The 23,546-nt window shown below is 50.0% G+C and overlaps 1 protein-coding gene across 2 annotated transcripts in view; it reads right to left on the reverse strand.

Annotated features, from left to right (window-relative positions):
- LOC115470394 (core histone macro-H2A.2) overlaps nt 1-23,546 on the reverse strand; it is a 184,442-nt gene that overhangs the window by 74,667 nt on the left and 86,229 nt on the right. For both annotated transcript variants that reach the window (XM_030203527.1, XM_030203526.1), the window contains exon 6: nt 18,642-18,741. In XM_030203527.1, the coding sequence (XP_030059387.1) occupies nt 18,642-18,741 (100 nt within the window). The remainder of the gene's footprint in view (nt 1-18,641; nt 18,742-23,546) is intronic.

Here is a 23,546-nt window from a genome sequence, read left to right on the forward strand (position 1 = left end):
GGCTGGCAGTGGGCTGCACAGGGTACTTAATAAGTTCATTGTGAGGCTAGTGTTCCTCAGTCTCCATCTGCTAGGAGTAAATAACCCGCTTATCTAAACTGCTCTAGAAGAATGCTAAGGAACTACCATTTAGTTTCCAATATGCTGGATTTCTCTGACAACATTTTCAGTTGTAGCTCAAATGGAGTGGAATGTCACAGCCACCAAAGAGCTGGTAATCTGGTTGGTGACTGCGAGTTCCACTTCATCTTTACAATGTTCACATTGTCCATGCTCCAGACCTCTATTACTGAGGCAGACACATTTTGCTATGTAAATATTTAACTCAGTGTAACTCTTGGAAAAACTGTAAAACATGTTAACCATACTCAGCTTAACTAAATACAGACATTTCCTATAAAGCGAAGATACTTACCTGTAGCGGGTATTCTTCGAGGACAGCAGGCCTTAAATTTTCACAACTGCGTAACACGGCACCGGGCTGCCCGGTCCAGAGCTTATAACAAGCTTAATAGAGCTTTGTGGAGCATGAGATATGCTCCACTGAACATATGCAGGTGCCTTCCCACCTGCCGCAAGTGTGCGGTTACCACAGTTAAATACTACAGCACAAAAAAGAAAAAATAAGAGACAACTCCTAGAGGTGGTGGGAGAGTTTGTGAGAATATAAGGCCTATTGTCCTTGGAAAATACCTGCAATAGGTAAGTATTTTTGCTTTCTCACAAGACAAGCAGGCCATTAATTCTCACAACTGGGGTATTCCTAGCATCCAGGCTTACCGAAAACAACAAACATTGGTCAATTGGGCCTCGCAACGGCGAGGACATAACCTAGATTAACCTGAAACTATATACAAACTGAGTGAGTGTGCTGCCTGGAACAGAATAAAATAGGCCTGGGGGGGGGGGGGGGGGGGGGTAGAGTTGGATTCTAGACCTCAAACTGTCTGCCTGAACTGACTGTTGCGTCAGGTATCCTGCTCAAGACAGTAATGAGATGTGAACGTGTGGACTGAAGACCACATCGCGACCCTGCAAATTTCTTCAATGGAGGCTGACCGCAAGTGGGCTACCGACGCAGCCATAGTTCTAACATTGAGAGCCTTGACATAACCCTCCAGGGTCAGCCCAGCCTGGGCATAAGTGAAGGAAATGCAATCTGCCAGACAATTACAGGGTCACGAAACTCCTAACTACCTGCCTGCGGTTACCCCGCAGCCACTTAAAGGGTCTATCCCCAGCACAGCTCAGGTCTGCCTGCACCTGCCACTTGTGCTCTACACTAGCACCCTCCTCTGGGCTCCCAAATTATCCCCAGTGATTTCTAGGTTACAGGAGGGCACACTCCCAGTAGTCCCTCAGGTCCCAGAAAGCACTCATAGACCACACACACAAACCACAAGGATTATCAATCCAAACAGGCAGAGTCAACAAACAAAATTTATTGTCTTTAAAAAAATTGAACAGTGGAACAATATGGGTGCAATCAGCAAACAATAACAGGTAACTGAAATATGGATTATCACACTAACTAAGGTAAAATTATGTATCATACCTGATAATTTTCTTTCCATTAATCATAGCTGATCAATCCATAGACTGGTGGGTCGTGTCCATCTACCAGCAGGTGGAGATAGAGAGCAATCCTTTTGCCTCCCTATATGTGGTCATGTGCTGCCGGAAACTCCTCAGTATGTCGATATCAAAGCACTATCTGCAGGACTCAGCACTTAGAGAATTACACCCACAAAGGGACACTCTGCCCAGCTCACCACCGCCGAAACGGGGGAGGGGAATTAACCCAGCTCATCCCCACACAAGTGGGGGAGGGGAATCCATCCAGCTCATTCCCGCGGAGCGGGGGAGGGACACCACACCCGCTGATGCGGGGGGGATCTGGCTTATCCTGCAACTGCAACCGCGGGAGGAGCTGACTGACCCTAACACCGCCGAAGCGGGAGGGGTACAAAGCTGCCCTACAGCCGCACGAAGCGGGAGGGAGCGCCGGCAGAATTTAGATCTCAATCCAGCCCCGTAAAACGGAGGGGAGAGGAATGCAGCAGCTCACTGTAACACAAACTCGTCAACTCTTGAAGAATCCAATTGAAAAAACTTGAACACGAAGTCCTCCTGAACAGGAACTGAAGACTAAACTTGAACCTGAAACGCAACCAGAATATAAACAGTACAGATATCTGGGAGGGGCTATGGATTGATCAGCTATGATTAATGGAAAGAAAATTATCAGGTATGATACATAATTTTACCTTCCATATCATCATGCTGATCAATCCATAGACTGGTGGGATGTACCGAAGCAGTACTCACCCAGGGCGGGACATTGAAATCCCTGACCGCAACACTGAAGCTCCAAACCGGGCCTCCGCCCGAGCAGCCACAGTCAAGCGGTAATGCCTGGAGAAGGTATGGGCCGATGCCCAAGTTGCCGCCTTGCAAATCTCTTCCAAGGAGACGGACCCGGCCTCTGCCATCGAGGCCGCCTGAGCTCTAGTGGAGTGAGCCTTCAGCTGGATAGGCGGCACCTTACCCGCGGCCACATAAGCCGCTGCAATGGCTTCCTTGACCCATCTTGCCACTGTAAGCTTAGCAGCCTGCAGACCCTTACGAGGACCTGCAAACAGGACAAACAGATGATCCGACTTCCGGAAATCATTGGTCACTTCCAAGTATCTGATGATGACTCGTCTCACATCTAGATATTTGAGAGCAGAGTACTCCTCTGGGTAGTCCTCCCTACGAAAGGATGGGAGACAGAGCTGCTGATTCACATGGAAGCGAGAAACAATCTTGGGCAGGAAGGAAGGCACTGTGCGAATTGACACTCCTGCCTCAGTGAACTGCAGAAAAGGCTCTCGACATGATAGCGCCTGGAGCTCGGAAACTCTTCTGGCTGAAGTGATAGCCACCAAAAAGACTGCTTTCAATGTCAGGTCTTTCAGAGATGCCCTCGACAAGGGTTCAAAAGGCGGCTTCTGCAAGGCTCTTAGCACCAGGTTGAGATTCCACGCAGGCACCACTGAGTGCAGAGGAGGGCGCAGGTGATTAACTCTCTTGAGAAAACGCACCACATCTGGCTGCGAAGCCAGGGAATCACCCTTCAGGCGGCCCCTGAAGCAAGCCAGAGCCGCTACCTGGACTTTAAGGGAACTGAGCGACAGGCCTTTCTCCAGACCTTCTTGCAGGAACGCCAACACTGAAGAAATTGGAGCAGTGAAGGGAGAAAGTGAGCCTGCTTCACACCACGCTGCAAAGGTATGCCAAACCCTGGCGTAAGCAGTAGAAGTAGAGCGCTTCCTCGCTCTCAGCATAGTGGCGATGACCTTGTCTGAGAAGCCCTTCTTCCTCAGACGCTGCCGCTCAATAGCCAGGCCGTAAGACCAAAGGGGGAGGGATCCTCCATCACCACGGGACCCTGATGCAACAGGCCCTGTTCCACTGGCAGTCGCAGAGGGTCGTCCACTGAGAGCCTGATCAAGTCCGCATACCAGGGACGTCTGGGCCAGTCCGGACCCACCAGGATTATCCGGCCCGGATGCTTTGCCACCCGGTCTAGTACCCTGCCCAACATGGGCCAGGGCGGGAACACATAGAGAAGCTCCTGTGTCGGCCACTGTTGGAGAAGAGCATCTACTCCCAGAGATCGAGGGTCCCGTCCTCTGCTGAAAAAGCGCGGCACTTGGCAATTGGCCGATGACGCAATCAGATCTAGGCTCGGCTGGCCCCAGCGCTTCGTGATTTCCAAGAACGCCTGAGCCGATAACTGCCACTCTCCGGGATCCAAGGTATGGCGACTGAGAAAGTCCGCCTTGACATTCATGACTCCGGCAATGTGGGCCGCCGACAGCTGTTCCAGGTTCGCTTCCGCCCACTGGCATAGATTCATGGCCTCCTTGGCTAGAGGGGCGCTCTTGGTACCTCCCTGGCGGTTGACATAGGCCACAGCCATGGCATTGACCGACAGGACCCGTACTGGCTTCAACGCCAGTACCGGGAGGAACTCCAAAAGCGCCAACCGAATGGCTCTGAGTTCCAGGAGGTTGATAGACCACTTTGCCTCTGCAGGAGACCAGAGCCCCTGCGCTGTCCTTCCCAAGCAGTGGGCTCCCCAGCCCGACAAAGAGGCGTCCGTCGTGATGACAATCCACTCCGGGGTCACCAGAGGCATTCCTGCAGACAACTTGTCTGTCTTCAGCCACCAGCTCAGCGCCTTGCGCACTGCTGGGTCCAAGGGAAGGCGCACAGCATAATCCTCCGACACTGGAGTCCAGCGCTGCACCGAGAGTGTTGTAGTGGTCTCATATGAGCCCTGGCCCAGGGCACTACCTCCATCGTGGCCGTCATAGAGCCCAACAGCTGCACATAGTCCCAAGCCCGAAGAGGAGAGGCTACTAGGAACTGGTCCACCTGAGCCTGAAGTTTGACAATCCGATTGTCCGGCAGGAACACTCTGCCCACTTGGGTGTCGAATCGAACTCCCAGATACTCCAGGGACTGAGTCGGGCGCAGCTGGCTTTTCTCCCAGTTGATGATCCACCCCAGGGAGCTCAAAAGAGCAATCACCCGGTCCACAGCTTTGCCGCACTCTGCATAAGAGGGGGCTCGGATCAACCAGTCGTCCAGATAAGGATGGACTTGAACTCCTTCCTTTCGCAGGAAGGCCGCGATGACCACCATTACTTTGGAGAAGGTCCGCGGAGCAGTAGCCAACCCGAATGGGAGGGCTCTGAACTGGAAGTGTCGGCCCAGGACTGCAAAACGCAGAAAGCGTTGATGAGGAGGCCAGATGGGAATATGCAAGTACGCTTCCTTGATGTCCAAGGATGCCAGAAACTCCCCTGCCTTCACTGCCGCTATAACAGAGCGGAGAGTCTCCACGCGAAAGTGCCGAACTTTCAAGGCCCGATTGACCCCTTTGAGGTCGAGGATAGGCCGTACAGAACCTCCTTTCTTTGGTACCACAAAGTAAATGGAGTAGCGTCCCTTGCCAAGCTGATTTTGTGGCACCGGAACGACCACACCCAGGCGGATCAGATTGTCCAAAGTCTGCTGCACTGCCACAGCTTTGACCGGAGACTTGCAGGGAGAGAGTACAAACCCGTCTCTTAAGGGTCGGCAGAACTCTAGCTTGTAGCCGTCTCTGATGACTTCCAGCACCCAAGCGTCTGAAGTTACCCTGGTCCACTCGCCCAGAAACGAGGACAGGCGTCCTCCAATCTGCACTGGGCCATGGACCAGGGCCCCGTCATTGGGTACGAGACCCTGGGGGAGGACCGGAGGGCGCACCTCCGGGACGGCGGTCTCTGCGAAAGGAATGCTGCTTGGGGGAGAAGTTCCTTTTGAAGGAAGAGGGGGCAGAGGAGCCCGACTTGCCCGGGCGGTACCGACGGGGCTTCCTGAAACCGTCCTCTGGAGTTACCGGGGCAAGCACTGGCCCGAGCCCTGACCTCTGGTAACCTCTTGCCCTTAGACGTGCCGAGATCGGTCACAATTTTGTCCAGCTCGACCCCAAAGAGTAGCTTGCCTTTAAAAGGCAACTTAGCCAGGCGGGACTTAGAGGCGTGGTCAGCACACCAATGCTTCAGCCAAAGCCACTGCCGCGCAGAGACTGTCTGAGCCATACCTTTAGCCGAGGCTCTCAAGACATCATACAGCAAGTCTGCCAAATAAGCCAAGCCCGATTCCAGGGCCGGCCAATCAGCCCTCAAGGAAGGATCCGAGGGGGAAGCCCGCTGCACAATCGTCAGGCACGCCCTGGCCACATAGGAGCCGCAAACTGAGGCCTGCAAACTTAAAGCAGCCGCCTCAAAGGACGACCTTAAGGCCGCCTCCAATCTTCTGTCTTGGGCGTCCTTTAGGGCCGTGCCACCTTCCACCGGCAACGCCGTTTTCTTAGTCACCGCAGTGATTAAGGAATCCACGGTAGGCCAAAGAAAGGCCTCCCGTTCACTTTCAGGCAGAGGATAGAGGTGGGACATAGCCCTAGCCACTTTGAGGCTTGCTTCCGGGACATCCCATTGAGCCGAAATCAAGGTGTGCATGGCATCATGCACGTGGAAGGTTCTAGGCGGGCGCTTCGTCCCCAGCATAATGGCGGAGCCAACAGGGGCTGAGGGAGAGACGTCCTCCGGAGAGGAAATCTTCAAAATGCTCATGGCCTGCACTAACAGGTTGGGCAAGTCCTCTGAGCGAAAGATCCGCGCTGCAGAGGGGTCATCCGCTCCATCCAAGCGGGAATCCGTCTCCTCCAAGGAATCCCCAAAGGACCGTTGGGAGAACTCAGATACGCTGCCCTCATCTACATCAGAGAAGACAGAGTCCTCTAAGGCCTGGAAATCCACCCGAGGGCGTTTACTTCCGGGGGCCTCAACCCCTTTATCGGACAAGGGAGCAGGGGCAGCATTTTGCATAAGGAAGGCCTGATGCAGCAGCAAAATGAACTCGGGGGAGAAACCCCCCAGACTGTGCACTTCAGCAGCCTGGGCCACAGCCCTAGACGCACCCTCAACCGACGCTCGCAAGAGCAGGGGAGAAACATGCTGTGCATCCAAAATGGCGTCCGGCGCGACACTCCGCGAAGGAGCCTCGCGGGAAGAACGGCGCTTAACTTTGGCCGCTTTTTTGCCGTCGCCCAAATCAAGGGCGGCCATAGCATTAACGTCTCCCACCTCAAGGGCGGCCCAAGAAGAAGCCGTCCGAGCAGAGTGGCCGGCCAAGATGGCGGAGGCGAGCAGCGGGGGATGGGCGTTTATGGCGTGAAGAACCGCCGCACCGGAGGAAGAACCGGGACACTGACCGGCCTCCAAACTGACACCCAAAAAGGGCGAATCAGACTTTAAGACCCCCGCATCCCCGCTAGAAGCGCACACGTGGTCCGGGGAGCGATTCTTTGTGCCCTCGCCCTCCGACGCCATAGGCCACGTGGAGACCGATCGGGGAACCCCCTGCCCGCTACAAAAAGGTAAAAATTACCTGCTTCTCGCTCCGAGCTGTAACGAACTGGTGTCCCAGTGAGTAGCTGCAATAAACGTTGAAATAAACGCCCTTAAGGACGTCCAAAATTTTTTTTTTTTTTTTTTTAACGGAGCCAGCGGGAGGGGGGAGAAAAGGAGGGACCTGGCACCACCAGGTTTGCACTTGCTCAAGAAGAGCCCTCAACCCCAGGTACTCAACAAAACCTAAAAATTAGGCTTGGAGACCTAGCCAGAGCTGCTGCTGTGTGTGACAACCACCTGCTGAGATAGAGAACATACTGAGGAGTTTCCGGCAGCACATGACCACATATAGGGAGGCAAAAGGATTGCTCTCTATCTCCACCTGCTGGTAGATGGACTCAACCCACCAGTCTATGGATTGATCAGCATGATGATATGGAAACATTTGTACGAGATCAGGGCATATAGGTGTTCACTAGTTATTAAATATAAGTGTCGTTTACAAGGCTTCAGCAAAGAGCTCTCTATCTCTCTTCTCCCAGGCTGAAACTGAAGCAACAGCCAATACAAATGAAATGAAAAAAGCTCCTGGGCCAATCAAAGCCCAGTCAACAACAATATTTGAAAAAAAAAAAAAAAAACTGGTTACATCACTCAGGCATTTCCTTATCTGTGTTAACTAAGGAAAGAAAGGTCAGTTCTTTGTAACAGCTTAAAACATAGCATGCACCACCTGCTAGCCAAACTAGAGAAATGTACTTCAAGATTTAATAGGCAATTTTCAGGCTTAAAATACACTGTTCTGTCACATCTCCCTCCTCAAGAGAGAGACCTTGCACTGCAGCCTCTACAGACCGCTGATCGGGTCTCGATAGTCCAGTGTCAGGGTGGTTCTGGCTCTTCTTTTCTGGAGAGGCCATCAGTATTATCGTGTTCACTGCCCTTCTGGTGCCAAATGGTGAAGCTGTACATTTGCAGGGACAGGCTTCACCAGAGTAGCTTCCCATTCTCTCCTGAGACCCTCTTCAGCTAGACCAATGGATTGTGGTCTGTGATGACAGTAAAGTCTCGCCCATACAGATATGGTTGTAACTTCTTGAGGGCCTACACTAAGGCCAGACATTCCTTTTCGATAGTGGCATAGGCTACCTCTCTGTCAAGGCGCTTGCGACTTAGATACATAATGGGGTGCTCTTCCCCTGTGCTATTCACTTGACTGAGTACAGCCTCAATGCCATATGCCGAGGCATCAATCTGTGCTACAAATCTTTGCTGGTAATCAGGTGCAGCTAGTACTAGATCGGTAGCTAATGCTGTCTTTAATTTTTGGAAGAACACTTCACATTCTGGCAACCAGGTAAAGATTTGGGGTAATCTCTTTTTAATCAAGTCGGTCAGGGGCTTGGCTATAGTTCTGTAGTGAGGCACAAACTTCCTGTAATACCCCACTGTTCCAAGGAAGGCCAATACTTGCTTTATAGTTTGGGGAGTGGGCCAGTCTTGTATAGCTTCCACCTTAGCTGGTTCAGGCTTCAGATGTCCACCTCCCACTCTGTGCCCTAAATTTTGCACTTCTGCCATTCCCATCTGACATTTGCTGGGTTTTATAGTCAGGCAGGCCTCCCTGATCTGGTCCAGTATTCCACTCAAATGGATCAGGTGATCATCCCAAGTCTGACTGTATAAAGCAATCTCATCAAGAAAAGTCCTAGCATGCTCCTGAAATCCATCTAGCAGACAATTCACTAAGGATTAAAATGTACCAGGGGCATTTTTCATTCCAAAAGGCATCACAGTAAATTCACACAGGCCAAATGGGGTAATAAATGCTGACTGCTCCTGAGCAGCAGCAGTTAGGGGAATCTGCCAGTACTCATGGCTAAGCTCCATTGTAGTCAGGTACTGGGCCCCAGCTATGTGATCTAGTAACTCGTCCATCTGGGGCATCGGATAGGAGTCAGATACAATACATTCACTAAGTCTCCTGTAATCCACACAGAAGTGAGTTGTGCCATCTTTCTTGGGAAAAAGAACTATAGGGACTTCTTGATAACACCTAGGGCTAGCATCTCATCGGTCTCCTGTTTTATTTTCCTCCCCACCTCAGCAGATATTCAATAGGGACCCTGCTTCAGCAGGTCATGGCCGCCCATATTTACATTGTGATTAGCCAAATGGGTAAGTCCTGGATTAGTGGAAAGCACATCAGCTTACTTTTGCAATACTGCTTCTATCTGCTATCTCTGGGTGGGGGTTAATTGCTCTCCCGCTACAATTTGTTGTATAGATCCCTCCAGTAAGACCTCTAAGAGGTCAGGTATGGGCTCACTATCCTGACACTCTTCTGGCAGGTAGCACACAGCTAACACCATAGCTGTGCGATTTGCATATGCCTTTAACATATTTACATGAAAAGTACGCTGCCTTCTGTCTTGAGAATCCATAGATATAATACAGTTTGTACCATTCAGGCGCCTTATGACCTTGTAAGATCCCGCCCAATTAGCTTGAAGTTTATTCTGATGAACTGGGACTAAAACAAGTACCTGCTGGCACTCATAAAACTCTATGTCAGGCCTACGATCATACCAGGTCTTTTGCTTAGTCTGGGCTGCCTGCAAGTTATCTCTGACAAAGCCCACAAGTTCTTCTAATCAATGCCGCATATTAACTTCATATTCAATTACAGGGGTGTCATTGATTAGAAGAACTTGTGGGCTTTGTCAGAGATAACTTGCAAAACCGAGCTTCTCATTTTCCCCCCCAAACCCACCTCCCCGCTCTCCCCGTTTTCTATTTCTGTTGATGGCTCTCTCATTCTCGCTGTCTCCTCAGCTCGAAACCTTGGGGTCATCTTTGACTCTTCTCTCTCCTTCTCTGCTCATATCCAGCAGATTGCCAAGACCTGTCGTTTCTTTCTTTACAACATCCGTAAAATCCGCCCCTTTCTTTCCGAGCACTCTACCAAAACCCTCATCCACACCCTTGTCACCTCTCGTTTAGACTATTGCAATCTGCTTCTTACTGGCCTACCACTTAGTCACCTCTCCCCTCTCCAGTCAGTTCAAAACTCTGCTGCCCGTCTCATCTTCCGCCAGGGTCGCTTTACTCATACTACCCCTCTCCTCAAGACCCTTCACTGGCTCCCTATCCATTTTCGCATCCTGTTCAAACTTCTTCTACTAACCTATAAATGTACTCACTCTGCTGCTCCCCAGTATCTCTCCACACTCGTCCTTCCCTACATCCCTTCCCGTGCACTCCGCTCCATGGATAAATCCTTCTTATCTGTTCCCTTCTCCACTACTAACAACTCCAGACTTTGCACCTTCTGTCTCGCTGCACCCTACGCCTGGAATAAACTTCCTGAGCCCCTACGTCTTGCCCCATCCTTGGCCACCTTTAAATCTAGACTGAAAGCCCACCTCTTTAACATTGCTTTTGACTCGTAACCACTTGTCTCCACCTACCCTCCTCTCTTCCTTCACGTTCACATTAATTGATTTGATTTGCTTACTTTATTTTTTGTCTATTAGATTGTAAGCTCTTTGAGCAGGGACTGTCTTTCTTCTATGTTTGTGCTGCGCTGCATACGCCTTGTAGCACTATAGAAATGCTAAATAGTAGTAGTAGTAGTAGGTTTCAGGGGAGCCCAGAAGTGATCTTTGGTATTACCCACTCTTTGGCATGCATCACAGGTACGACAATAGTCAGCTACGACTCGAGATACTCCCGGCCAATAGAAGTTCTGGGGCTTAGGGCCCTGGCTGCCCTTAGATCCCGCCTGCTGCAGATAAGGACTGCTTCTGATTGCCAACCAGGGACAATCTAATATAATAAAACGCACCCTCAACGTTCTGAGGACAACGTTCTGTGAAGCCTTGAAGCCTGAAGCCTTGAAGCCTGAAGCCTGAAGCCTTGAAGCCTGAAGCCTTGAAGCCATCTGACATCACTCCCAGGCTGAAGCTGAAGGGTTCGTGGATTCGTGGTGTGAAGCCTTCAAGCCAGCCAGCCGTCTCTGTCCTGCCCTCGCGACAAAACAAACAAATCCGGAAGCGAAACGTCAGGGAAGGAGGCGGCGCTCCCGACGTCTAGCCTTCCCTTTGCTGTGTTCCGCCTTCAAAACAAGGCGGAACACAGCGAAGGGAAAGCTAGACGTCGGGAGCGCCGCCTCCTTCCCTGACGCTTCGCTGCACGAACCGCCACGGAGGTAAAGTTAAAAAGAATTAAAAAAAAAAAAGGGATGCATAGATGCGAAGGGGTGGGGGGGCATGGATGCGAAGGGGGGGGCATGGATGCGAGGCATGGATGCGAAGGGGGGGGGGGGCATGGATGCGAAGGGGGGGGGGGGAAGATGGCGGGCCAGGCTGGGACATGAGAGAGAGCGTAGCATGGATGCGAGGGGGGGGTCATGGAAGGGCGAGAGGGGACTTGCTGGAAAAGGATGAATGGAGGCGGCAGGGGACAGAGGAGCATGGATGGGTATGGATTAGGAGGGCAGGGCACAGGGAGAGAGGGGAATTACTGGAAATGGATGAATGGAGGGGGCAGGGGACAGAGGAGCATGGATGGGCATGGATTGGGAGGGCAGGACTCAGGGAGAGAGGGAAATTGCTGGATAGGGAAAAATGGAGGGGCCAGGTGACAGATGAGCATGGATGGGCATGGATTGGAAGGGCAGGACTCAGGGAGAGGGGAATTGCTGAATAGGGATGAATGGAGGGGACAGATGGGCATGGATGGATATGGATTGCAGAGCAGGCCTCAGGCAGAGAGGGGAAATGCTGGATAGGGAAAAATGGAGGGGCCAGGTGACAGAGGAGCATGGATGGGCATGGATTGGAAAGGCAGGATTCAGGGAGAGGGGAATTGCTGGATAGGGATGAATGGAGGGGACAGATGGGCATGGATGGATATGGATTGCAGAGCAGGCCTCAGGCAGAGAGGGGAAATGCTGGATAGGGAAAAATGGAGGGGCCAGGTGACAGATGAGCATGGATGGGCATGGATTGGAAGGGCAGGACTCAGGGAGAGGGGAATTGCTGGATAGGGATGAATGGAGGGGACAGATGGGCATGGATGGATATGGATTGCAGAGCAGGCCTCAGGCAGAGAGGGGAAATGCTGGATAGGGAAAAATGGAGGGGCCAGGTGACAGAGGAGCATGCATGGGCATGGATTGGAAGGGCAGGACTCAGGGAGAGGGGAATTGCTGGATAGGGATGAATGGAGGGGACAGATGGGCATGGATGGATATGGATTGCGGCGCAGGCCTCAGGCAGAGAGAGGAAATGCTGGATAGGGAAAAATGGAGGGGCCAGGTGACAGAGGAGCATGGATGGGCATGGATTGGAAGGGCAGGACTCAGGGAGAGGGGAATTGCTGGATAGGGATGAATGGAGGGGACAGATGGGCATGGATGGATATGGATTGCAGAGCAGGCCTCAGGCAGAGAGGGGAAATGCTGGATAGGGAAAAATGGAGGGGCCAGGTGACAGATGAGCATGGATGGGCATGGATTGGAAGGGCAGGACTCAGGGAGAGGGGAATTGCTGGATAGGGATGAATGGAGGGGACAGATGGGCATGGATGGATATGGATTGCAGAGCAGGCCTCAGGCAGAGAGGGGAAATGCTGGATAGGGAAAAATGGAGGGGCCAGGTGACAGAGGAGCATGGATGGGCATGGATTGGAAGGGCAGGACTCAGGGAGAGGGGAATTGCTGCATAGGGATGAATGGAGGGGACAGATGGGCATGGATGGATATGGATTGCAGGGCAGGCCTCAGGCAGAGAGGGGAAATGCTGGATAGGGATGAATGGAGGGGGCAGGTGACAGACAAACATGGATGGCCATGGATTGGGAGGGCAGGGCTCAGGGACAGAGGGGAATTGCTGGAAAAGGATGAATGGAGGGGGCAGGGGACAGATGGCCATGGATTGGGAGGGCACGGCTCACACTCTCTCTCTCATATACAATGTCTTTCTGACTCTCACTCTCACACACTCTGTCTCACACTGTATCACATTCACTCTCTATGTGCCACACAGTCACTCACACACTCGCTTGGTCTCATACACTCACTCAAACAGAGAATCTGTGTCTCACACACACTCTCTCTCTCGCCCACACACACACACTCTCACTCACACTGTGTCTCACATACACACTTGCACACACTCTCATTCTCACACACACACTCTCTCACAAACACACTCACACCCAGACTCACGCTCTCTCTCACACAATCACACTTTCACTCTGACTCTCAAACAGTCACTCTCACATACACTCTCCCAAACATACACACTCCGAGGAAAATCTTGCTAGCGCCCGTTTCATTTGTGTCAGAAACGGGCCTTTTTTACTAGTTAGCTATAAAGATGTCAGCCAACTCAGTTGCCTTCTCTGGAGTATGGCGCTGGTGATCTTGAACATGTTCCCTCATCTCTGAACCACAACGCTGAAGAAACTGCTCCAGGACCATCAGGTTTTGGCAGTCCTCCAGGATTTTAACCTCAGCTCCACTGAGCCACTGCTGGTGATGGTATCCCAGTGGCGTCGCAAGGGCAGCTGACACCCGGGGCGGGTCGCCGCTGCGCACCCCCCCCCCCCTGGGTGCAGCGCGACGCACCCTCCCCCCTCCGTAGTGCAACACCCCCCCCCCCCGCCCGCGAGAACATACCTGGAAGGCGGTAGAGGGGTGGGTGGGCGGGCCAATCCGCCGAGAGCACGCCGCTGGGAGGGTGTCGGCGCCTCGTTGATTCCTGTTCTGGAAGTAACAGGAAGTAACCTGTTCTGGGGCAGAGAGAGCAAGGAACCAGCGAGGCGCCGACACCCCCCAGCGGCGTGCACCCGGGGTGGACCGCCCCACCGCCCCCCCCCCCTTCCTACGCCACTGTGGTATCCTAGCTGGATCACAAACTCGCTGTATCATCCACCCCCTTTAGCAAAGTCTGGAACTTTAGTCTGTAGGTATTGGGGGTAATGGCATAATGGTTCAACAAAGAATGCGCACCTCCTCAAACTAGGATCACATCTCCATGGACAGTCCTTGGAATGCCTCAAGTGCTCTACCAGTGAGCTTTCCTCTCAGACAGCACACCCAGTCTTTCTAAGGAATCTCACTGAGGTGGAAAATTTTCTCAGAAGCAGTTAGATATCTATCTATGTCACCTCTGTTGGACCCGATCCGGGCTGTGGACCTTCTCTGGCCTTGGCACAGGAGTTGGGATGGAGCTTTGGATATGAGCCATTTCCATCTCTAATTTCTGCAGCTGGGAATTCCAGCTCCTCATGCCACTGTTGCTCTTCCCATTCCTCTCACCACTGCTGGAATTCAAGCTCTTCACACTGCCATTGATCTTCCTTTTCCCCTCTCCGCTGTGGTTCTTCCATTTAGATCTGTCGGATCTCAGCTGGTGTGGCATCTGGCCCTGCCAACTCATGGGCCTCATAAGGGGCCTGCTTTCCGCACAGGAGAACTCGGTGCAGGCCGATCCTGCAGCTTCTCCCTGCTGAGGCCATCCAGTTGCTCTTGTGTTAAGGCAGGCATCTCCAGTGTCTGCTGGCCGCTGCCAGTCGCCATCATCACACTGCTAATCTCCTAACACTACCAAAAAAAAAAAAAAAATTTCTGTGTCTGGAGGTTACAGATAAAAAAGACTCTGAAACACTCAATGGATGGTGACCCTCACACCACACACTGAGTCTGACAATCCCACCTGCAAAAAAAAAAAAAGGGCAGGTCTGTCACGAAATGCCTAGCCAACCGCCTGAGGTTATCCTGCAGCCACTTAGAGGGTCTATTCCCTGCACAGCTCAGGTCCACCTGCACCTGCCACTTGTGCTCTACCCTAAAACCCTCCTCCCACCGACTGGGTCACAACCGCCTCTAGGCAAGTCTCCCGCTCTCAAATTATCCCCAGTGATTTCTAGGTTGCTGGAGGCCACACTCCTAGTGGTTCATCAGTTCCTAGAAAGCACTCACAAACCCCATACACAAACCACCAGGATTCTTTATCAATTCAGACAGGCAGAGTCAACAAACAAAAACAGTGGAACAAAACAGTGCAATCAGCAAACAATAACAGGTAACTGAAATATGGATTAATTATAACACTAACTAAACATTTGTATACTTTCTAGAAAGTACCTGGGAAGATATAACTGTCTTTTACAGGGCTTCAGCAAAGAGCTCTCTCTCTCCCTCTCTTCTCACAAGCTGAAACAGAAGCAACAGCCAGTACAATTGAAATGAAAAGAGCTCCTGGGCCAATCAGAGCCCAGTCAACAACATTTGAAAAAAAGATGGTTAAATCACTCAGGTATTTCCTTATATGTGTTAACTAAGGAAAGGAAGGTCAGTTCTTTCTAACAGTTTAAAACATAGCATGCACCACCTGCTGGCCAAACTAGAGAAATGCACGTCAAGATTTAATAAAGGCAATTTTACAGGCTTAAACCACACTGTTCTGTCACATACAGATTGTGCGTTTCCCCGATAGCTACCCCCATCCTGTTGGGATCAAAAGAAACTAAAAGTTGGGTGGACTGTCTGTGGGGCTTTGTCCGCTCCACATAATAAGACAATGCTCACTTGCAGTCTAAGGTGTGCAAGGTGCTCTTGCCAGGATGGGCATGAGGTCGGTGAAATAATGTTGGCAAGACAATCGACTGGTTCAAATGAAACACTGACATGACCTTAGGAAGAAACTTAGGGTGCGTGCGGAGGACTACTCTGTTGTGATGAAACTTAGTATAAGGTGCATCCACTACTAGAGCCTGAAGCTCACTGACTACAAGCTGAATTAACAGCCACCAAGAAAAGGACCTTCCAGGTCAAATACTTCAGATGGCAGGAAGTCAATGGCTCAAAAGGAGCTTTTATCAGCTGGGTGAGAATGACATTGAGGTCCCATGACACAGGCGGAGGTCTGACAGGGGGCTTTGACAAAAGCAAACCTCTCATAAAGTGAACTACTAAAGGCTGTCCAGAGATGGGCTTACCTTCTACACGGTGATGATAAGCACTAATTGCACTGAGGTGAATCCTTACTGAGTTTGTCTTGAGACCAAACTCTGATAAGTGTAGAAGATATTCAAGCAGGGTCTGTGTAGGACAAGAAAGGGGATCTACAGCCATGTTGTCACACCAGATGGCAAATCTCCTCCATTTGAAAGAATAACACCTCTTAGTATAATCTTTCCTGGAAGCCAGCAAGACCCGGGAGACACCCTCCAACAGACACAAGGAAGCAAATTCTAGGCTCTCAACATCCAGGCTGTGAGGGCCAGAGACTGAAGGTTGGGATGCAGAAGAGATCCCTCGTTCTGCGTGATGAGGGTTGGAAAGCACTATAATCTTCACGGTTCTTCAGAGGATAACTCCAGAAGAAGAGGGAACCAGATCTGTCGTGGCCAGTAAGGTGCAATCAAGAACATGGTCCTGTGAGTTTCAGCAAAGTCTTCCCCACAAGAGGTATGGGAGAATATGCATATAAAAGACCAATCGCCCATTGCAAAAAAAAGGCATCCGACGCTAGCTTGCCATGAATCTGAAGTCTGGAACAGTACTGAGGAACTTTGTTATTCAGCTGAGTGGCAAAGAGATCCAGTAAGGGAGTGCCCCAAGCTCGAAAGATGTCGTGAGCAACGCCCATGCTGAGAGACCACTAGTGCAGTTGCATAACCCTGCTCAGCCTGTCAGCCAGACTGTTGTTTTTGCATGCCAGATAAGTGGCCCAAAGGAATATGCCGTGCTGGCGAGCCCAGTGCCGCATCCAGATGGCCTCCTGACACAGAGGGCAAGATCCGGTGCTCCCCTGCTTGTTGGTGTAATATATTACAACATGGTTGTCCATTTGAATGAGCACAATTTGGTGAGACAGTCAATCTCTGAAAGCCCTTGAGCATTCCAGATTGCCCGGAGCTTCAGAAGGTTGATCTGAAGACCTGTTTCCTGGACAGATCAGGCTCCTTGAGTGTGAAGCCCATCTACATGAGCTCCCCAACCCAGGAGAGATACATCCGTCATCAGGACCTTTTGAGGCTGAGGAATTTGGAATGGTAGTCTGCTGAGCCGTAACCTGTTGAGACTCGAACATTCTGCATATCGAGCAGGGCTCCAATGAATTCCAATTGCTTGGCAGGGTGAAGGTGGGACTTGTGGTAGTTTATAATGAACCCTAGTAGCTCTAGCACCCAAATAGTCCCCCATATGGACTACTGAGCACAGTCCTCAGACGTGCTCTTCGCCAGCCAATCGTCGATATAAGGCTGAGTAGCAATGCTGCAACTACTGCTAGGCATTTGGTAAAGACCGTGGGTGCTGACTCAAGGTCAAAAGGCAACACTCAGTACTGGAAGTGGTGTGTTCCCAGCTGAAATCGGCATCCGCACCTCAGGCTGAGGGCCAAGCAGGGCCGCAACAGGCGGCAGGGTAGGAGTAAGCACTCCCGATACCAATGTACACCATTGCAAAAGGCCATCCAGCAGCTCAGGGAGCAAGACCTGGATACACTCATCGAGGGCTGACACTGGGAAAGACTGTGGTGCTGGCTCCGAAGAACTGATGGGGTCAAGACAGGAGTCGGATCCTGGCTGCTAGGGGACAGACGCATCGGTACTTCCCGAATAGAGGGAGAGCGATCCTCCCGGCACTGACGCTTCTCGGGTGCCAAATCCCTCAACGCCCCAGAGCTCTGGGCACAATGCGTTGAAGATGACCATCACCTCGGGGTCGGGTCTGACACTGGCCGGTCCCGGGGGCCATGTCCAGCAGTTGGCATCAAGACAAGTAGAGACTCACTCAACACACTACTGCTCCCAGTGTCCATGGGTCTTGAAGCAGCCATACAGACTGATGCAGTCTTCGATATCGATGCCGACGCCACCGACCTCAATGCTGAGGACTCGGACCTGGCTACAAAAATTCTCGCATTGAGCCTCTCTGGACACCCAAGACCTCTTCTTCATCCGAAGACAAAGGATACAGTTGGCAAGGCTATGGTCGGGCCCTAAGCACTGAAGACACCAAGAATGGGTGTCTTTCCCACAGATTGTCCAATTGCACCGGGTACAGCGCTTAAAGCCACTGGGTACTTTTAGTGAACATGGACAGAAAAACTTCCACAGCTAAATCAAAAGATGTGATGGTGCCTGAAAAAAGATGCAAGGCACTACAAAAGAGTCAAAGGAAAGACCTGACCGAAGACTAGGCCTAAACGTGGCGTAAGTCATGGAAAATAAAGGAAACTTGAAATAGGGAAAAAAAAGAACGAAAATTGTACAGGAAGAGGAGGAGACTGAAGCCCAGAACAGGCACAGCGAAAAAATCGCGAAAAGACACCGAAAAGTGAAGCTCTTCCAGATTGGAATTGAAGAGAAAGCACAAACATAATCTCTCTTCACCACGGTAGAAAAAGAACTGCGGTTACCATGCATTTGCAGCGGGCAGGAAGGCACCTGCGCATGTATGGTGGAGCGTGTCTCGCACTCCACAAAGCTCTGTTAAGCTTATTATAAGCTCCAGACTCGGCAACGCAGCGCCGCATTACCCAGTTGTGAAGTTGTGAGAATTAATGGCCTGCTTGTCCTTGGAGAGTCAACACTGGTTGTTTTCTGTACTGTTCTGCTGCTGATAAAGGGTTCATTGAGATTTGCATCCTCCATCCCTTATTGTCTTACCTATGTCTTCTTTAAGGTCAATTTCAGCAGTAGTTGGGTGGATAAGGCCTTCCACCTTCATGGAGCCAATATGGCTAAGATCACTCTGGGTCAGGGATAACTGGAAAAGGAGAGATAGGAGAAAATTGGAAACTCAGTTTTTAAATATCTAAACCTCTGCTAGTGGAACTTGATCACTAGAATGTTTAGAGAACTTTCTGAGCTTGGGGTTCTATAAGGGCATTACTTCACTACAAAAACTGGGAACTAAGAATTCACTTTTTGAAAGTGTTAAAGTAAAATAAGCAAGGCAATACAAAATAATGTACATCATAATAGTGAATGAGTGAGAGTTGCCAATTTATGTGGATGGAAAGGATGGCATAACAAAGGTAATATAACAGGAAACAGCTGAAACATTGAGGGAAGATTGCCCTGCCTAGTTCCTGCCTCTTGGATTAACTTGCCTGGCTCCTGATTCTGCTCCTGGTACTTCTGGTTTATTGGTGGCTATATTACTCTCCATTATATATATTACTGGGGATAAATCTTTAAACTAGAAGAACAGATCTCAAAGCTATATCACAAAAAACGTTCTTCCTTTAAAATATTTCATTTCTTTTATTACAATACATATATCATATAAAACAACTTATACTATGCAAGTTCCGGAACTCATCAAGTCACACCTTTCACTTCATCACCCACTCACATAAACCTTATGTGGAAACATTTCTATATATCCACAAACTGTGTACATTCTCCCCACTTATTTTACACATTGATGTTATTTCCTCAATTTCAAATCTTCCACTTGTATCTTAGTTATTGTCCTTAAAGATTCAAATTATAGTCCTTATAAATCATGAAAATCTGAATCACATCAAACGGGAGCACAATGTTCACAACAAAGTCTCTCCAGCACTCTTCTCGGAGTATTGTTATTTCATCAGAGTGAATCAGTGCGGTGTGTCAAGGGCTTCCTGGTATTTTACTCTACACCATCTTTAAAGCCAGTGGTTACAACCTGACCCAAGACCTAACGCCTTTTTTTTTTTTTTTTTGTAACAAGGGGCTATGATATTAAAAAAAAGCTGATCTCCTAAATTTAGACTCCTAAAATGTGTGCCCTATTTTCAGACAAACCTAGGAGCCCAAGAGGCTCATTTTCAAAGAACAAGTGTTTAAGTTTTCAGTTGAAAATTCATCTTTAACTTAGGTATGTAAACGTTATAAGAGCAAGTCTATAACTAGGTGCCTATAGTTAGGAACTCCTTTTGCAGGTAAATGCGCCAAGAAGTAGCACTTACACGCATAAGCACCCTAAGCACTTTTCTGAAAGGGTGTGCATAAATGGTATAGCACCGAAATGCAAGGGGATATACATGAGTGGCTCATGGACGAGATGTGCACCCTTGCCACATTCAGGCATGCTCAGTAACACCAGGTCTATGGCTGGTGTAACTGTGGGTGCCTAAATGTAAGGTGTGCCAACAGCAGATTATGCTACTATTCTATAATGGAATCTGGGCAACCAGATGCTGCTATAGAATAAGCACTCTCTGTGTGGCACTGGCACGCCTAAAAGAAGGCACTCACTTATAGAATTATCACCTATGCTTGTAAATTTAGGATTTGCTTAGATTTATAACCTAATTTATAAGTCTAATCCTGAAAATCAGTACTAAGCTCCTAACTTTTTTCTCTTCCACTGCTTCTGTTGCTACCACTTTTTATGCTCCTAAATTTAGGAGTTCAGTGACATTTTGAGCATAAATTGAGGCACTCAGCCCTAGAAAAATTGCAGAGAGACCAATATAGGAACACAGCACTGAAAGTGTGGAGCGTAAATCCTTTCAATACTGGGCCCAAGGTATACAATGTTACACTGAGACTGCTTACAAACTCAGCTGGTACCTGGTACATATATGACTGGGAAAGGAAAAGGTCTGGGTAGGCAGGAATGGAAGTTTAGGTGAATTGCAAGGTGCAGGAAAGCCCTTGGACAGTGCTGAAACACAGTCAGTCTTACTAAGGGACATGAAGTTACTCTGGAGTGTTGGGATAGAAAAGTACAAGAACTGCAAGGGAGTCTTAGTGAATGTTTGTCTGGGCATTAAGCACTTACTCTCTTCTGTAATGGGATTAGGGAAAGCTTGCCTTTTACCACTGGAGCTGGTGAACAAGCATCTGTTTGAGAGATGCACCTTTAGACCATAGCCTTAAGGGGGCAATTTTAAAACTGAATGCGTGTGTAAACAGCACATGCATTCCTTCCCCTTTGTGGATGCCACCAGACAGCGAAGATACATACCTGTAACAGGTATTCTCCGAGGACAGCAGGCTGATTGCTCTCACATCTGGGGTCAGCGTCCATGGCGGCCCAGGAAACTGCAAATTTTTTCAGAGCAAACATAAAAAAGTTTTGCCAGAGCCTTCTGACGTGCGAACCGTACATGCGCGGACAACTTCCCGCTCGTCACGTAAGTGCTACCGCTCAGTTTAATCAAAAAGCAAATTATAAACAAACAACAACTCCAAAGGGGAGGTGGTCGGGTTTGTGAGAACAATCAGCCTGCTGTCCTCGGAGAATACCTGCTACAGGTAAGTATCTTCGCTTTCTCCGAGGACAAGCAGGCTGCTTGTTCTCACAAGTGGGGTATCCCTAGCAACCAGGCTCACTCAAAACAATGAACATTGGTCAATTGGGCCTCGCAACGGCGAGGACATAACATAGATTGGCCTGAAACCATAAACAACTAACTGAGAGTGCAGCCTGGAACAGAAGAAAAATGGGTCAAGGGGGGTGGAGTTGGATTCTAAACCCAGAACAGATTCTACAGCACCGACTGCCCAAACCAACTGTCGCATCGGGTATCCTGCTGAAGGCAGATGTGAATGTGTAGACTGAAGACCACGTTGCAGCCATGCAAATCTCTTCAATGGAGGCTGACTTTAAGTGAGCCACTGATACAGCCATGGCTCTAACATTATGAGCCGTGTCATGGCCCTCCACAGTCAGCCCAGCTGGAGATTGTGCGTTTTCCGATGGCGACTCCCCTCCTGTTGGCATCAAATGAAACAAACAACTGGGTGGACTGTCTAAAGGGCTTCGTCCGCTCCACGTAAAAGGCCAATGCTCTTTTGCAGTCCAAAGTGTGCAAACTGTTTTGCCAGGGGGGTATGAGGACGGGGAAAGAATGTCGGCAAGACAACTGACTGGTTAAGATGGAACTCCGACACAACCTTTGGCAGAAACTTAGGGTGCATGCGAAGGACTACTCTGTTGTGATGAAACTTGATATATGGTGCATGAACTACCAAGGCCTGCAGCTCACTGACTCTACGAGCTGAAGTAACAGCCACCAAGAAAACGACCTTCCAGGTCAAGTACTTCAGATGGCAGGAATTCAGTGGCTCAAAAGGAGCTTTCATCAGCTGTGTGAGAACGACGTTCAGATCCCATGACACTGGTGGAGGTTTGACAGGGGGCTCTGACAAAAGCAAACCTCTCATGAAGCGAACAACTAAAGGCTGTCCAGAGATAGGCTTACCCTCTATATGGCGGTGATAAGCACTAATCACACTAAGGTAAACTCTTACGGAGTTAGTCTTGAGACCAGACTCAGACAAGTGTAGAAGGTATTCAAGCAGGGTCAGCATAGGACAAGAAAGAGGATCTAGGGCCTTGCTGTCACACCAGACAGCAAACCTACTCCTTTTGAAAGAGTAACTCCTCTTCGTCGAGTCTTTCCTGGAAGTACGCAAAAACTTGGGAGACACCCTCTGAAAGACCCAAGGAGGTGAATTCTAAGCTCTCAACATCCAGGCCGTGAGAGCCAGAGACTGGAGGTTGGGATGTAGAAGCGACCCCTCGTTCCGAGTGATGAGGGTCGGAAAACAGTCCAATCTCCACGGTTCTTTGAAGGACAACTCCAGAAGAACAGGGAACCAAATCTGACGCGGCCAGAAGGGTGCAATCAGAATCATGGTTCCGCAGTCTTGCTTGCGTTTCAGCAAAGTCTTCCCTACTAGAGGTATGGGAGGATACGAATACAGAAGGCCTGTCCCCCAATGTAGGAGAAAGGCATCTGATGCTAGCCTGTCGTGGGCCTGAAGGGACCTTGTGATTGATCCGAGTGGCAAAAAGATCCACAGAGGGGGTGCCCCACGCTCGGAAGATCTTGTGGACTACACCCATGTTCAGTAACCACTCGTGAGGTTGCATTATCCTGCTCAACCTGTCAGCCAGACTGTTTACGCCTGCCAGATATGTGGCTTGGAGAAACATGCCATGGCGGTGAGCCCAAAGCCACATCTGGACGGCTTCCTGACACAGAGGGCGAGATCCGGTACCCCCCTACTTGTTGGTGTAATACATGGCAACCTGATTGTCTGTCTGAATTAAGATTACTTGGTTGGATAGCCAATTTCTGAAAGCCTTCAGAGCGTTCCAGATCGCTCTTAATTCCAGGAGGTTGATCTGCAGACCTTTTTCCTGAAAAGACCAGGCTCCCTGAGTGTGGAGCCCATCTACATGAGCTCCCCACCCCAGGAGAGATGCATCCATCGTCAGCACTTTTCGCGGCTGAGGAATTTGGAATGGTCTTCCCGTGGTCAAATTGGATCAAATCGTCCACCACTGAAGAGAATTCCGAAAGTCGGTGGACAGTTGGATTACATCCTCTAGATCCCCCACAGCTTGAAACCACTGGGAAGCTAGGGTCCATTGAGCTGATCTCATATGTAGACATGCCATGGGCGTGACATGAACTGTGGAGGCCATGTACCCCAGAAGTCTCAACATCTGCTCGAACCATGGACACCAGGGACAGAAGGTTGTCCGCCCTTGTCTCGGGAAGATAAGCTCGAGCTGTCTGAGTGTTCAACGGGGCTCCAATGAATTCCAATTTTTGGACTGGGGTG

The sequence above is a fragment of the Microcaecilia unicolor genome, chromosome 5 (genome assembly GCF_901765095.1).
Source record: "Microcaecilia unicolor chromosome 5, aMicUni1.1, whole genome shotgun sequence".
NCBI classification, from domain to species: Eukaryota; Metazoa; Chordata; class Amphibia; order Gymnophiona; family Siphonopidae; genus Microcaecilia; species Microcaecilia unicolor.